This window comes from Cricetulus griseus (genome assembly GCF_003668045.3).
Source record: "Cricetulus griseus strain 17A/GY chromosome 1 unlocalized genomic scaffold, alternate assembly CriGri-PICRH-1.0 chr1_0, whole genome shotgun sequence".
In the NCBI taxonomy this organism is placed as follows: Eukaryota; Metazoa; Chordata; class Mammalia; order Rodentia; family Cricetidae; genus Cricetulus; species Cricetulus griseus.
In genome coordinates this window covers 190,166,464-190,184,342 of record NW_023276806.1, presented here as the reverse complement: position 1 = coordinate 190,184,342, position 17,879 = coordinate 190,166,464, and the positions used below count along the sequence as shown (strand labels likewise).

General features: G+C 40.9%; 1 protein-coding gene across 1 annotated transcript in view; it reads right to left on the bottom strand.

The window, feature by feature from the left end:
* Positions 1-2,750: 2,750 nt before the first annotated feature.
* Svopl (SVOP like) overlaps positions 2,751-17,879 on the bottom strand; it is a 56,357-nt gene continuing 41,228 nt past the window's right edge. Inside the window, exons 14-15 of the mRNA XM_027391469.2 lie at positions 4,665-4,778; positions 2,751-2,762 (exon numbers count right to left, since the gene is read on the bottom strand). Coding sequence (XP_027247270.2) covers positions 2,751-2,762; positions 4,665-4,778 — 126 coding nt within the window. The remainder of the gene's footprint in view (positions 2,763-4,664; positions 4,779-17,879) is intronic.

The window sequence follows — 17,879 nt, the reverse complement described above, 5'->3', positions numbered from 1 at the left end:
CCCCAACATACAGAAAGTCCAATTGATATGACAGAAGGAAGTTTTGTCATGAAAATCCACTGGGGGAGATGGCAGCACAGGGTGTGGACTCATGTCTTAAAACTTTGCTCGGAAAGTGTGATACTCAGAAATAACATTTTACGTGCATTGATGTTTTGCCTGTATCTCTGTGCCATAAGCATGAGGCATGGACATTGAACCACCATATATGTGCTGGGAATTGAACCTGGGTCCTCTGGAAAAGCAGTGTTTTTAACCACTGAACCATCTCTCGAGCTCCACTACTGGGCTTTTAATGGATATTTCTTTGGTGGAAACAATTGATTTGATTTAACATAGAATAAATAGACCCAATATGAATCCTAGAAATTCCTTCCTTAGTAGTTTATAACATTTAACAAAGTTCTGTCTTTGCACATTCTCTAACGTGGCATGAAAGAAGGGTTGTTTTATCATCCCCACCATTTAGCAGGAAGTGTGGAAACAAATTCTTTGGCTTAATCCCAAGACAAGTGAACCAGAAAATGTAGTATCAATAGTAACAGTTATCTAGTCCAGTCTAACAGTACACTAATCATGTGTATATTTAGAAATTCCAAAAGAGAAAAATTGGCACCATATTACAGAAAGTAATTATTGTAGATTATACTCTAGAGAGTTTTAGATCAAATTCTATGTGTAAAACTATTAGATTCTGACATACTATTTCTACTATACTTTATTATTCTTTAGTACCTCAACCAATAATGATTCAGTCTTTAGGATCTGTGAAACAAGCCCAATAAGTTATAAGAAATGACTTGAAGTTCGTCTCTACTAATCAGTGTGCTATACAGACCTCCACAGACAGCTTGCAATTTGTGCAGTAGAAGCTGCCTAATCAAGCCGGCCATCGAGGGTTCTATTAAAATCATGCTAATAGCTTGTTATAGGCTTGATTTGCTGTTGTCTCAGAAGCCTGGATGCTAGGCAGCCCTGTAAAGTTCCTTAAGCCTGAGTATCCCACAGACACTGAGAATTATGAAATCTTAAGAGGGTGCTGGGGCATGAGCTTTGTCCTTGGTTTTCCACCACTGCTAGCCTTTGATTTAACAAGTGTCTTCAAACTTCAACTTTGGGATTTTCAGTTATAAGTTACACTAGGTTGCTTGTCTTGTCCCTGCAAGTGTAGCCAGCATAGTTTTCCATCAAATATATTTGGCCTGAAATAATAACTAGGCTTTAAGGTTTATTGTTTGCCTGTTAGCCAGATTAATCACTGCACTTTTCGTATAGCTTAGACATATTTCTAGGCTTGTAAGAAAGCCCATGTGTATAGCTTGAAAAGCCTATAATACAGTTGGTCTTTCAAATTTATGTTTTGTTGTTTTGCTTTGGTTTGCTTTTTTGAGATGGAGTCTTTCTACATAACATGTAGCCCTGGCTATCCTGGAAGCCTATATAGGCCAGGTGCATGTCTTTAAACCCAGCACTTGAGTAGACAGATTTCTATGAGTTTGAGGCCAGTCTAGTCTGCAGAGTGAGTTCCAGGACAGCCAGGGCTACACAGAGAAACCAAAAAGGAAAGTGTTCATCATAAATATGCACAAATAGCTTTGTCTTTATTTTGTACACGTTGTTGCTATAATAGTCTGAGATGACAGAAGTGTCAGGAAGGTTGTCCACATACTGTACAATTCTATATAAGATGGGCTGTTTGGTCTCCAATCTTCTGAACTACTCAGTTGATAAGAAACTGTCTGGTTGTAAGGCATTCATAGATGAATTTGAATAGAGGCTGTTTGCTCCCTAAGCGGGGTTTATGCCTCTTGTATGCAGTGTGCTAATACAGCATTTCATTGTGGTTGCAGCTGTAGTCTTTTTCCACTGTTAGTGGAGGCGGGGGAATCCTGAACCATCCTGGTGGTCTGAAACTGTAGTGGGCCTCCAAAATAAGCCTGAACAGCAATACAAGATAAAATATAAATGCAGAAGCTTTATATGATTTTTCAAAGCATGCCTTTCCCAGTAGAACTTGGAGTGCATAACAACACCCACACACAGTAAGTAGTTACATGTTATAGGAAAGCTGCTCATGCATCATGAGAACCAATGGTTAAGATTAAAGGAGTTAACTGTATGGAAAAAACTAACTTCGTTCCCAACTTCTTGGTAGTTACATACCAAATAAAGTAGTGGTTCTTTTTTAAGCTACCAAGGCCATATTTTAAATTTGGTGATACCAGCCTGGTTCTTGCCAGCATCTCTGTCCTTTCGGCACAGACCACGTGGAGCAATACCAAGTGTTTTGCCTAAGGTTTAGTTGTTGATGCCAAGTAAGAAAAGGTATATTCTCCACCCATCACCTTCTCCTATTCCCTTTCAATCTCTCTGGGTTTATTGGTTTCTTTGGGAGTGGGGTGTGTCTGTATAAGTGGTGGTAGGTTGTTGAGTTTGGTTTTAGACACCCAAGCTGGCCTCAGACTCACTTTATTTGAGGATAACCTTGAACTCCTGATCCCCCTGCCCCTTCCCATGTGCTGGGCCTTGTAACATGCACTTCCATGTGGGAAAGTTTGTCCTAGAGAGGTTTCTATATATCGTTTCCTAAGAAAGAGGTCCCCACTGCATTGTTGTGTGTGTGCGCCTTGTTTGTCTTAAAATACACGTTTTTCAATTACCGCATGCAGAAATAAAACAGTTAAAAAAAATAGTAACACAGTGAAGATCAAATATTCATTTTCCTCTGGTAACTGTAGTATTGTAGGTCCTCATTTCATTTGCTGTAAGAGAAAAGAAGAAATTAGTTGGTTAAGATCTATCATTTACCCTTATTTATGAAATGGCAATGCTAGCTAGTTGATGCAATACAGACATGATATAAAGAAATTCATACTATAAACAAAAAAAATACTTTTTTGGTTTTTGATTTATTGAGACAGGGTCTCTATGTAGTCTTGGCTGGCCTCGACCTCACAGAAGTCTATCTTCTGCCTCCAGAGTGCTGGGACTAAAGGTGTGCACGGCCACTATCACCCGGCCTAATGATTGGACTTTTTTTTTTTTTTTTTTTTTTTTTTTTAGTTTATTGACTCAATACTACCTTTAAGTTAGTGAGCAAGTTGGTTTTTCCAGTCAGATGACTGCTATGCTGTTTTCTTGTTTCTGAAAAAAAATGTGCGTATGATCATAGAAGTGAGGTGTGTATGTGTGTATGTGTGGGTTTAATTATTGTGAAAACGCCACCACTCAGTGGGCAGGGTGTGTTCATATGTGTGTGTGTGTGTGGCACGATGTTAACAGTCTCCAGGGCCCCCACCCCGTTCCTGGGTCATGCCCCAGCAACATTTGTAAAAACTACTTTTAAAATTGTGAGCCGGTTGTGGTAGCCCACACCTAATAACCAAAGCACTTAAAAGACTGAGGCAGGAAGGTCACCATAAATGTAAGAAATGGAAATTTTGGAAGAGAATGGAAAATTAGCATAAGACTTGGTATTTACATTGGTGTAAAAATTTGTCCAACTTGTACCCTAGTAATCCTCTGTGTAAGGGGTATGGTAGTCCTTTGTCTGATGCAAGTACTCAGTGATGGCACGACTGCTGTGAGGTAGAAAAGTCCCCAGACCCTCCTTTTATGTCTGGCTCCTTTCTCAGTGATAGCCAGGTCTAGATTGGCCTCTGTGCCCCATATTGAAAACCACAGTCCCACGTTCCTAGGGGCTACGCACAGAGAGGAATGTTAAGGACCCTGTACCCTGCCCTCAAACACAGCCTCCAGGGAAATTAATAAGGAGCCTAGACACAGAGCTCAGGGCCATTTCATTTCATAGGTCAAAACACTGCCTGCCTAATCCTTAATGTTAAGTAGACCAATCATCAAAGATGAGAAAGAGAAAAAGCCAGCCCTTTGCAGCAGAACTCATTGGGGGGGGGGGAGTTAGAGGTCATCAGGCTGGATGAATGGTCCCTTCCCTAGTCAGTGCCATGGGGATCTGGTAAGGAGTTTGCTCAGGCAGGCTTCGTTTTAGATAGATGAGCTTAATGCAGCTCTGGAACTACCCAGATGCAGGGAACTCGAGATCAATTTACTTGTGGCAGATGGAAATTACAGTCTGTAGGTGTCCAAAGCTCACATTGCAACCTGTTTCTAGATGAGGAAACCACCGGGACATGATGTCTGAAGTAAAGCCTCCCAAAGCTGCAGCCTACACTGCAGCCGTTTGCCACTCACAGTGAGTACTGGGGAAAGGAGGCTAGTCTGCTGCTTCCAGGCCATGTGATCCTAAAGGCTCTGCAGTAATGATTCAGCCCAGCCCCCCATTTGTCACACTGTAGCTTTTACAGGAAAATATATGAAGTGAATTCTTAGTTAACTTCACCTTTGTTGCTGCTCAAAACTATGTATGAGACACTGGGGAACCAGAATTTCAATTAGGACACTGTAATAGAGATTTCATTTCCTGGTTAAGTAAAGCCTACCCATATCCCAAACTTCTGCTTGGCCACAACTTTTTGACCCAAGAGATGTTCTGAGTTCAGTTCTTAGATATCTCCAAAACACCAGTAACTCCAAGGGATCTGCACTCATTCACATGTCCACACTCGGACGCATGCATCAAATAGTTAAAAATAGTTTCTAAGTGGTGATTGTAAGAAAATCCACGAGCTTCCTGAGTTACTTACCTGCAAGGCACGTCCTTTGGTCTCAATGGGGAGAGTAAATGCAGAAATGGCGCACACAACACAGACAGATGAGAAGAGACATAGGGCTCCCAGGAATGAGGCACTCATTAGGACCTGGGTCAAAACAGAATGACTTACTCACTGTGCCCCAAGGGGTTTGCACTACCCAGTACATACATAAATGGTCATTTGTAGCCAGTTCTGTACATGGTGCTCTTGGAACATTGGTTTGATTAGACCAAGCTGGTACAAGCATCCTGAGTGACTGGCATTAATTCACACTGGCCAGCTTCCATCCCTTTGCAGCCACCTATTACATCTGGCAGAACAGCAAAGCTTGCTGTTCTCCCAGCCACTCCTAACGTGAGTCAGCCTGCTCAGTCCTCACCTCCTCCCTTTGCAATAGACTTTCTACAGTGTCCACTGCCGCCTCCACATCTATTGGGACAAAACAGCAGAACATTTTTTTTCTTTCAGAACAGACATGATCTTCAGAGTCCCTGAAATGCTAATTCATCTTGTCTCTTATAGTGTTTTGTGTGACTGTCAGAACTTTGTTTTGTTGTTCGAGACAGGGTTTTTCTGTGTAGCCCTGACCATCCTGGAACTCGCTCTAGACCAGGCTGGCCTCACACTCAGAGATCTGCCTGCCTCTGCCTCTGCCTCCAGAATGCCAATGTTTGGTGTCCTTTTTCCATTTAAGAAAGGCTTTCTGGCCAGGTGTTGGTGGCACACGCCTTTAGTCCCACCACTCGGGAGGCAGAGGCAGGTGGATCTCTGAGTTTGAGACCAGCCTGGTCTACAAGAGCTAGTTCCAGGACAGCCTCCAAAGCCATGGAGAAACCCTGTCTCCAAAAATAAAAATTAAAAAAAAAAAAAAATGGCATTCTTTCGGTCTGTGTGCATCTTTTGGCTGGATCTTTTCACTTTGCTAACACTAAAGACTCCGTGCACCCATTTCTCCAGGATAGTGCCCAAAGTTGGCAGATAGTCAGGACTTGATAACTAAAAGCTAGTTTTAACAGGATAGTTGCCTAGACAGTGAAAAAGTAACAAGAAGTCCCATTAGAATCAGACTATGTACAATTTAGAAAGACCAACCCCGTCATTTTACAGATGAGCTTTCCCTGGCTCATCACAATAACTATTGTCTCAATGTCTTGGGCTCCGGGAATTAGAGACTAGTGATAATACCACCACGTATGTTCCTTTGAGATAGCAACTCAGAAATCCAGCTCCAGTATATAAACAGAACCCAGCCTATTAACATCTCTAATTAGAGTTGACCTAGCAAATGATAATATTCTGATTTGGGAAGGTTTGGGGGGTTCTTAGGAGTAGAGCGTGGGAGTGACAAGGTGGCATGGGTTGGCCTTGTACTCTAATTCTTATCTGCTTCCAAATGCAGATTATAGGCACGATTCACCTAGCTCTCAGCTCTGATTTTTATCACTAAAGTAAAATTTTTTGAAGCAGGAGGCTGGGGAAACAAAAGGAACAGAAACTAGAAGAGACTAGCTAGCGTGTCCAAGGCTTGATGAGATTGCCATACAACAGTACATGTCTAGAATCTACCACTTCGGTTACTATATATCAAAATTGTCACCACTGCCAGGATAGACTCCAAGTTGTCCCTACCTTTACCCCCCCCCCATTTCAAAGTACTAAGTTGGATAAGAGCCTGAAGGGTTGAGTTTAAATCACATAACTATTCTAACCAAGGTCAGAGCACAACTGTCTAGTCTTTGCTTCCCTAGAGAGATGCAAGGCCCTCTTCGTAGCTATTCAGTGTATAGCTATCACTGCACATTCTTACACAACCTAAGCTAGCCTAAGTAATTTTCTGTTTGTAAGCAAGAAGTCTATTTAGTAATCAGCTTATAGAAGTCACCTGGGGACCTAGGGATGTAGCTCAGTGTATGAGCCCTGAGTATAGTCAGCATAATTTAAAAAAAAAAAGTAAAATGCATCGTCCCGGAGTTCAAAAACTAGGGACAGCTTGCCTAGCCTTTGGATGGGCCTAGGTTTAATCAGTGCAAAACCCTAAAAACTAAAAAGCAGGGCTGGGGTGTAGCTCCGTATGAACAAGGACTAGGGTTCAATCCTCAACAGGAAGGAAAAACCCTAAAAAGCAAAACGTAGATCAAAGGGTCAGTCTATCAAATCGTAGGTTAATACACAAGATAAAAGAGCTCAGACACAGCCAGCTGAGAGGAGTGGAGATGCCCATGAAGGCCAGCTCCAGGGCAGGTGGGGTGGGGTCCACCACCTCCTTTGGACCTAGAGTTAGAGGCAGTTTTGAGAGGCCCCATGTGGGTGGTAGATACTCCGGTCTTCTGGAAGACCAACAAGAGCTCTTAACTGCTGAGTCCCTTTCTTAGTAGAAGGACTAGAGGAGTCAAAACTTCATGACATTTTTAAAACAAGGTCTTATTACAGCCCACTTATTATCAACAGAAAGCCTATCCTAACTAAAATGCATCAAGTTATAAAGACTAGTAACATCTCCATTTCTAAGCTATCAAGAATCTCAAAATCTAAAGTGAATATAATGGAAATACAACATTAAATTTGTGAGACAGCTATCAGTGAAAAATAATTAAGAATAAATAAGCATGAAGAAGCTCAGTGGAGTGCGGCCTGTGCACGCTGGTATGCACTTGTAATCTTAGCAGGGGGGTCATCCATCCTTAGATACATAACAGTCTGAGGAGAGATGTGCTTCATAAATCCTAGCCTCAAATAAGCATGAGAAAATAGAAAAATGCATACTCAGACATTAAATGAACAGCACATGAATGAATATTAGTTCTTAAAGTTACATAATTCTCACCAAGGTAATTTGTAATTCTAATGGAAATAAAACTTTCCAGTAGGAACTTGCAATCAAATCGAAAAGTGAAATGTTCTTTAAAATGAATTTGAAAGAACATGTAGGACAAAAAAAAAAAAAAAAAAATCAGGAAACCTGAAAACTGTCAGGGAGCCTGTGGGAAGTTATTAGCCTCAGGTATTAAACATGAGGCTACAGAGTAGAGCGATAAAGTGGTGAGTCACAAAATATCATTAGTGAGTGCCTATGGAAAATTACTTTTACTATAAATCATTTGGGAGGAAGCTAATGGTTAACGGCCATTAGTCTTTGGATCTGTTAGGCAGGTTCTCTACTGCTGATCCCAAATCTTGTGGCTCTTTGACAGCTAGATTGTTACTCTCAGGCCTTAAACATGAAGTAGAAACCAGAGCTTAATTGGATGGATGAAGCTGGGCACTGTGGCACAGGCCTTTAATCCCAGCATTGGGAAGCAGAGACACAGGGCTGTCAGTGAGGTGGAGGCCAGTCTGCTCTATGTAAAGAGCTCCAGGACAGCCAGGACCACAGAGAGAGGCCCTGTCTTTAAATAAATAAATGAAGCAAGCAAACAGGCAGATGAATATGATGGAAAGATATTTAAACATGACAAAACACCATTCCATTTAACCATGGTTTAAAATAACTGGTTCATTGACTACATAAACATTTTAAAGTTTATAGGCCAAAAAGTTTTGACAGTAAAATCAAAAGACAAACTGTAAAATTACCTGTATAGTAGGGCCTGGAGAAATGGCTCAGTGGTTAAGAGCAGTAATTTACCACTCTTGCAGAGAACCTGAGTTCCTTTACCAGCACCCATATCAGGCCGTTCACAGCTGCCCATGGGTCCAGAGATATACAACATGCACCCATGTGCACATACCTACCCCCCATACAGATACATGTGCATGTATATAATTTAACATAATAAAAACTATCTTTTTGTTTAGTCTGTTGCAATGGTAAAAGGGAGTTCTGCCATGGCAAAATCAATGCCCTTCCACACAGAGGAGACATCAAACATTTCATGATGGGAGACACCTGCAAGCCAGAAGAGGGCTTTGGCCAGACCTTAATTTATTCCCAAACAGCCCATGGTACCTTGTTTACATCAACTAAATAGTGAAGCAACTGACAGAAAGTGTAGGAAGGAATTTGGGGGGGGGGGGAATGTCTGAAGTTGAATCAGAAATGCTGGAATTAAGATTTCTTTTGAGACTGTCAAATGGAAATGCTGAGAAGGTAATTAGATGAATCTGGAGCTCAGAAGCAGGGCCTGATGCAGAGATGGAAATTTAGGAGTCATGAATTTGAGCATGGCAGCACAGCTGTAACCCCAGCACTTGGGATTAAAAGCAGGAGGGCCAGGATTTCAAGGTCATTCTCTGCTACATGGGGCCTTTGGGGCCAATGTGGACTATATGAGACCCTGCCTGTCTCAAAGGGTCAGGAGTGGGGGCAAGTAGCAAAGCCAGATGCCGCCAAACCTAAATTCCATCCCTATGATGGATCCACGTGATAGACACTGTCACCCTTAGACATCATGGCATACCCATGCCCATGTGCACACACACATTTAAAGCTGGAAAGATGGCTCAGAGACTAAGAGCACTGGCTGCTCTTCCAGAAGCCCTGGGTTCAGTTCCTAGCACCCACATGGTGACTCACAACTATCCATAACTCCAGTTCCAAGGGAGCCAATGCCTCCTCCTGGCCTCAGACACTGCATACACCGTGTACAAACAATATACACATAAGTTCTTTTTAAATTAAGACACCGCCCCCTTTGAAAAAAAAAAAAGGTCCTGGGCATACAGTTGGTAATTTAAACCATAAAAGTGATGGTATATGTAAGCACAGAAAGATCAGAGACTAATATTAAGCAGTAAGAAATTTCCAACAAGAAGAATAAAGATAAGCCTTAAAGCAACTGAGATGTACGTACCAGGGACTTAGGAAAAACAAGAAGGTAAGAGGATAGAAGCTACCAGAAGGGAGTAAACTCCTTAATATGGCTGGGAGCTCAAGTCACCTTTGACTTTAGGACTCTGCATAGGGATAGAGGAGGGGTTACTGCAGGAGTCCGTGAAGGAATAGTTGGGGGAAGAAACTCTTCTTGGTGGATTGGAGAGTCCAGAGGACTTAGATTACATTCTGTGGTGGGAATCCGAAACACATTAAAATGCTGACAAAGTATTCAGCATGGATGGGATTACAAACCTGAAAACTCAGGAGATTTCATGAGCAACCATTCAGAATCAGGTCAGTCAGCTGGCGTCTTTAAAACAATAAAATAAAAACCATAGCCAGTGGTTGGGAAAATGGTGTGGGATAAAACACTTCAGATTCCCACTGGCAGACTCAGCAAGAGACCTCCAGCCTCAGAGAATAGGGATAAAGGCACTTGATATCATTGTCTTATCTATACATGTATATACATGCTTACACATGTATATATGTGAACATGTGTTCAAAGAAGTTAAAACGGAAGTTAATCTTAAGACAAAAGTACAAAATGTCTCTGAGTGAACTTAACGTAAATCTATCACATGTTATTGAAAACCAAGTCCCAGTAAAGGCGCACAGACGGAAAATAAATAGACACAAATTTAATTCTCAGGAAGGTAGAGATTTTTTTGAAGTGTAACTCTAAATTAGTACCTTTAACCATCAAAAGCCTTGTGATGGGCTATATGTATGTATTTGTGTGCTTTGTATCAGTGGTAGAGCATTTGCCTAGCATATATGAGATCTTGAGTTCAATCCCCAATACCACGTCAAAAAGAAAAAAAAAATGGATTTGGGCAAATCCAGGAGGTAGAATGTAAGTGAATAATTCTTGTGTATATCTAAGAAAGTAGAGGTGCTTTAAACAGCCAGAGTGGTGAAAACATGATAGTGAGTTAGCAATGCACCAAGATCCTGGAAACATGAGCAGACAGCAAAAGACATTGTTCAGGAGTGTTGTGACAACTGGCCTGCCACCTGAAAAAAAAAAAACAAACAAACAAAAAAAAAAAACACAGAGCTGTGTGCTGCATGAGACTCAATGAAGTTCCAATGGACTTGAAGAGGGCATATCAGGAATTTCTAGTCAGAATCTGGGCTACTTTTATAAAAAGTAGTTTGGGTTGAGAAGATGGCTTAGTGGTTAAGATCACTTGCTGCAAAAGCCTGAGGACCTGAGTTTGAATCCCCCAGAACCCAGGTAAAAGCCTAGGTGTGGGTCGTGCATACCTGTAGCCTCAGTGCTGGAAGAGCTGGAGCATCACTGGGCTTCTTATTTGTGAGCCTACCAGAAACTCCCAGATCTTATGAGACTCTACATCAAAGGGAAAAGGCAAAGTACAACAGGACATCTGACCTCTTTCTCTGCACACACAACAAAAGTTTATTAAATTGGACATGATTTGGGCATCTGTAGGTTTATATCCACCTACACCAAAGTAAGGCCATGGAGAGCCTATAGCAATGGAAAAGCATCTATTTGCACAGTCTTAAACACAGAGTCTAGCAAATTAAGCCCTCACGGTGCTTGGCAGACACAATCTGCCGTATTCTGTCACTGTGGTGTAAACACTATCCGTGAATAACTTTGAATGACAGTGTATTAAATAGCTGTATACTTTCCTGAAAACATAACAGCCAGCTTTCCCTAGTCAGCACAAGTGGACTCTGGCAAACTACTAGAACTTTGTCCAGCTTATTTGCTGTTACAAGATGGAAACAGCTGCCATCGTTTTATTTTCTCCCCCAAGAGCCTATTCATTGGGAGCCTGGTCCTTGGAAAGGTGAAGCCAAGAAGTGCAGTCTAGTGGAAGGATGGTCCTGAGGTCAGTTGGAGATGTGGCCTCAGAGGGGACTGTGGGACCCCAGCTTCTTGCACTCCCTGCATCTCCCATGCCCATGCTGACCATGAGAGGCTGAACTAATGGAGACACTTGATCTTTGACTTTGTAAGTACTCATGGAATGTTAGCAGAGGGAGTAGAGACAGTAGCTTGACAATTGAATGTGCTTGCTGTTCCTTCTGAGAACCATAGTTCAGTTCTCAGCACCCATGTCAACTGGCTTATAAGTACCTATAACTCCAGCTCCAAGGGCACCGCCATAGACAACTGCATTCATGTGCACATGGCCACACACATAATTGAACCTGTCTTCCCACACCATCCTGTCCCACCACACACCTAGGCCTAACTCTAGGTGAGTCCTCCATACTAGTCCTTACCATCCCACAGGTGTACCAGTGTGCACACAGCTTGTGCAACGGTTTTCCATAGTGAGTCTGGCCAGACCAAGCCTGCCCACATCCCCAAGTCTAACTCTGGTCACACAGGCCCTGCATTACCCCAGCCTGAGGCAGGCTAGTGTCACATATCAGATATACAACCAAGGAAAGAAGACCACATACCTAAGTCACATCCCCCAAAGCACAAACAATATGAATGGCAAAGACTGTATTCCCCAAACCCAAACTCTCCAATGAGAATTACCTAGATGAATCCCAGGATGTAAAAATTTAAAAGAATTGTCAACTTCATCAAAAACTTGAAAAGATTAAAGAAGAAATGAACAAATAACTCAGTGATTTTAAAGGAGGTAGCAATAAATGCCTGAGTGATGCTCAAGAAAGACACATGGCAAATTGAAATCAAAAGCAAACCAAATTCAGTAAAGAAAAGTAGTGAAAACTCAAGCTGGAATGAATATACAACTGGAAAACTCAGGAAACAAACTACAAAACGTATGGAAAGCCTTACAAACATCAAGTTGAAGTTAAGTTGGAAGAAGTAGACCACACAAGCAAAGAATATGGAAAAGTTTAAAACACATGAAAGAAGCATGCAGGAATTATGGGACACCATAAAAAACACAAATCTTTGAATTTTAGGCATAGATGAAGAGTTGCAGGTCAGTATCATAGACTAGATCTTCAACAAGATCATAGAAGAAATTACCCAAATCGAGGAGTGGCATATTCAATATACAAAAAGTACACTGAACAACTCCAGAAAAACTCCCCATGGTGTTTTATAATTAAAACATTAGATATACAGAACAAATAGAGGGTATTGAAAGCCGCAAGAGAAAAATCACAAGTTACATATAAAGGAAAACCCATGAGATTAGTAGCTGTCCTGTTGATGGTGGAAGTGCTTCTGTGTCTATGTTTGTCTTATTGGTTGATAAAGTACTGTTGGCCAATAGGAAAGCAAGATAGGTGGGACTAGGAGTTGAGGATTCTGGGAAATGTAGTAAAGAAGTGTTATGATCCAGGCATGAAGTGACTCATACAAGCAAGGGCAAGAAGGAATTCGTCCCTTTTTCTCTTCCTCCTGCTCTCTGGAGTCGCCATGTGATCCACAGGCAAGAGAGGGCGCCAGTGGAAGGCATCCTCAATAAGTCTTATAAAACATATAGATTTATGATAATTAAGACTGAGCTAGCAGATGAGAAATCCTAGTCATTGGCCAAGCAGCATTTGTACCTAATATGTCTCTGTGTGTTACTTGGGACCGTAACATGGCAGCAGGCTGAACTCGGGCAACTGGCAGAAAAAGCACCCACGTCGCAGCAGGGCTCCGGCAGCCTTGGTGGAAAGACTTATTGTTACATCCTGTCATGAAAAAAAATAGCTGATTCTTCAATGGAAAATTTAAAAGCCAGAAGAGCCTGGAGTTACGTACTTTAATTTCTAAAAGACCATGCTTGCCAACCTAGATTACTATACCTATCAAAACCATCTACTACGGTTGAAGAAGAGAAACTTTCCATGATACAAACACACTAAAAGGATTATGTGTACCTAACCAGCCCTACACAGAATGGACACGATACTTCAGACTGAAAAGAGGAATAAGCAGAATCAAGAAACTATAAAAGGAAAACAAATGAGGCTATAATTATTGAAACAAAATAGGACAGTAACCAACACATGCTTTTTAATAATCTTTAAATATTAATGGCCTCAATTTATCAACCAAAAGTCACAAAGTAGTTGAACCATCATCAACTGAACAGTGGGTAGCACATGCCTTTGATCCCAGCATTTGGGAGGCAGAGGCATGCAGATCTATGGATGTTCGAGGCTAGCCTGGTCTACAAAGCAAGTTCCTGGGCAGGTACACAGAGAAACCCTGTCTGGAAAAAACAAAATTAAAAAAAAAAAAAAAAAACTCATCATACTTTGATAGTCACAAGCTGAAAGTGAAAGGATGAAAGAAAGGACATTCCAAGCAGATGTCAACAGATATTCTAACATCCAGCAAAACAACTTCAAATTAAAATTAATCAAAAAGATAAAAAGATATTGTTCCCTTGTTCTACTAAGGGAACAATAGCCAAGAATACATTAAAATCATAAGCATATTTTTCAATATAAAAGATAAAATATATACATCAAAATTAAAATATAGAATACATCAAATGAACCTAACATGTACAGAATATTCCACCGAAATACTAAAGAATATACATTCTACTCAGGAGAGGAGGGAGGGGGAACTTGGATTGGAATGTAAAAAAAAAAAAAAAAAGTGGCTGGGCGGGCTGCCACACACCTTTGATCCCAGCACTCAGGTGGCAAGAAGCAGGTAGATCTCCAAATTTGAGACTAACCTGGTCTGCAAGAGGGAGTTCCAGGATAGCCAAGGCTACACAGAGAACCCCTGTCTCAAAAAAAAAAAAAAAAAAAGGGGGGTGGGGGAGCACAAATAACTAAATGATGCAACTCAAGAATTTGGAAAAGCAACAAATCCAGTAGACAGCAAGGAATAATTAAAAATCAGAGCAGAAGTACAAACTAAGAAAACAATACAAAGAATCAGCAAACCTAAGAGCTGGTTCTTTGAAAACATAAACAAGATTGACAAACCCTTGGCCAACTGACCAAAAGAAAGAGATGCCCAACTTAGCATAATCAATAATGAGCAGGAAAACATTACAACAGACACACATAAAAATTAGAATGTTACAAGGGAATACTTTAAAATCTGTAATCCATTAAATTATAAAATCTAAAAGAAATGGATAAATTTATACATTCATCTTAACTCCTAAAGTTAAACAAGAGCAACAAAAATAGACCCATAACAAATGTGATTGGAACCATAATAAAAAAAAAACAAAAACAAAAACAAAACCCTTCCAGTTTAAAAACAATTTAGGGCCACATGGATTTACATCAGAATTCTACTAGACTTTCAACGATCTACAGTGTATATTTCTTAAACTATTAAAGAGAGAGGGGAAGGGGGAAGGGGGAGGGAGGGAAGGAGCACTCCCAAACTCTATAAATCCTGTATTACTCTATTTCCAAAGAGCAGATAAAGACAACCAAAAATGGAAAACTACAGGCCAATCATCCCCAGTGAACGTCCATGTAAAAATCCTTAGTCAAATACTTACAAGCTAAAAATACAGGCATATACCAAAAAGATCATGTACCATGATCAAGTGGGCATTACTACAGAGATGCAGAGATGGCTCAACATAAATAAGTCAGTAAGTGTAAGAAATCATAAATCATTTCAATAAGTGCAGGAAAAGCCCTTGACAAACTCCAATGTGCCTTCATGATAAAAGTCCTAGAGAGTAGTACTGGAGGGAACATACTTCAATATAAGACCTATCTATGACAGACCCAGACAACATCATCCTTTTAAATGGAGAAAAACTCAAAGCAATTCCACTAAAATAAGGAATGAGACAAGACTGTCCATTATCCTTTTGCCTTTTTGATATGTGCTTGAAACATTAGCTAGAGCAATAAGAAGGAGATTAATGGGATACAAGCAGGAAAAGTCAAATTATCCCTGTTTGCAAATGACTTGATTTTATACATAATATCCAAAAAAATCCCCCAGAAAACTATGAATGATAATAATTCTAGCATAGTTGCAGAACACAAAGTCAAAAATCAATAGCCTCTCTATATATCAATCAACATGCTGAGAAAGAAATCATGAACACACTTCTCATGTTGTAAGATATTTGATCAAACTGTGAAACTCTTCAACCTTGGATCAAGGGGTGGAGCCAGTGACTAGTTGACAGAAACTAGCCATAGAGAGGATGGAGGAACCAGGAATACAGATAGAGAGATGCACAGGAAGGAGTAGGGAGGGACTTAGATCCACAGTCTTTTGGGTTTGGGGTGAACAAAGAGACACTTCTCGCTGGGCGGTGGTGGCACACGCCTTTAATCCCAGCACTCGGGAGGCAGAGGCAGGCGGATCTCTGTGAGTTCGAGACCAGCCTAGTCTACAAGAGCTAGTTCCAGTTCCAGGACAGGCTCCAAAGCTACACAGAGAAACCCTGTCTCAAAAAAAAAAAAAAAAAACACTTCTCTTGCTGGGTCTTGGCCAAAAAAAGGTCAGCTGGTTCCTTCTTGGCTTCTCTGATCTAGCAGGTTTTCACCCCAACATCCGACTCCCGAGTCTTTATCAGTAAATAGAACAGTAGAGACTTAATTAAAACCTGCATTTGGCAGCCATTACCAAGTCACCAAAATTTCTGCCTGGCCTTGGTCTTAATGTCAGGGCACTGACTGCAGGGTCCTAGAGATCCCAAGGCCAGACAGTAGTTAAAGTAGATCCATGTGTGACCACTCAGCCCACAGCAAGACATTCTCATTCATAATAGCCAATTGTTTTAAATCTAGGAATACATCTAAAGAGGTAAACAATCTCCATAATGAAATCTTTCCATTTCTGAAGAAAAAGAATGAGGAAAACACTAGAAAATGGAAAGACTTCCCATACCCACGGGTTAGCAGAACTAAGATTGTGAAAATTACCACTTTGCCAAAGGCAATTTATAGATTCAATGCAATAGCAATCCGAATCTGAATGCTATTCCCCACAGAAACGAAAAATATTCCTAAAATTTATTTGGAACCACAAATGATCCAAGACAGCCAAAGCAATCCTAAGCAAAAAGATGAATGCCACAGCAGATTTCAAGCTATAATACAGAGATGTACTCATCAAACAGCGTAGTATTAGCACAAAAACAGACACATGAATCAATGGGACAAAATAGGAGACCCAAATATGAGTACATGTCACTAGAGCTATCGGATACTGGACAAAAATGCCTGAAACACACGGATAAAAGACAGCATCTTCAACAAATGCTGCTGGGGAAACATTGTGTCCATATGTAGAGGAATAAAACTGGATCCATATCTATCACCCAGCACAAAAATGAATGCCAAATGGATCAAAGACCTCAAGGCAAACCTGAAATACTGAAACTGCTAGAAGAAAACACAGGCAATACAAGACAGAGTGTAGGAAAGACTTTCTGAATAGGACTCCATTTGCTTCAGGGATGAATACTGACAGCTGGCAAATGGGACCTCATAAAACTAACAAGTCTGTACAGTAAAGGAGACAAGTGAAGAGGAAGCCCACAGAGCGGGAGAGAACCTTTGCCAGCTTTATATCTAATGGAAGATTAATATCCAGAATATATAAAGAGCTAAAACAAAAAGAATCAAACAAGTGATGGGGGGGGTGGCTGCAGAGATGGCTCAGCTGTTAAGAGCACTGGCTGTTCTTCCAGAGGTCCTGAGTTCAATTCCCAGCAACCACCTGGTGGCTCACAGCCATCTGTAATGAGATCTGGTGCCCTCTTCTGGCATGTAAGCAGAATGTTATATACATAATAAATAAATCAAGAAGAAGAAGAAGAAGAAGAAGAAGAGGAGGAGGAGGAGGAGGAGGAGGAGGAGGAGGAGGAGGAGGAGGAGGGAGGAGGAGGAGGAAGGAAGGAAGGAAGGAAGGAAGGAAAGAAAGAAAGAAAGAAAGAAAGAAAGAAAGAAAGAAAGAAAGAAAGAAAGAAAGAAAGAAAGAAAGTAGTGATGGTTCAGCAGTTAAGAGTACTTGCTGTTCCAGAGGACCCAGGTGGTTCCCAGCACATACATCAAATGACTCACAACCAACTCCAGCTCCAGAGGACCCATAGCCTCTGGCCTTTGTGGACACCTGTATTGATGTACGTACACACACACACACACACACACACACACACACACACACACACTTTAAAAAATAAAGTTTGTGGATTTAGCTCAGTGATGGAGCACTTGTCTAGGAAGCTCAAGACCCTGGGTTTGGTCCTCGGCTCAAAACAAAACAAAAGACAATAAAAATAAGTAATTTTAAAAAATTAATCCAATTTTAAAATGGGCTACAGCAAGTTCTCAAAGAAATAGGTAAATTGCTAAGAAATTTCTCAAAGGGTGTTCACCATCCTTAGCAATTAGGAAAACATAAATTAAAGCTACTTTGAGATCTCAAACAGTCAGAATGGCTAAGATCAGTAAGACAACTGACACTAAATGCTGGAGAAGAT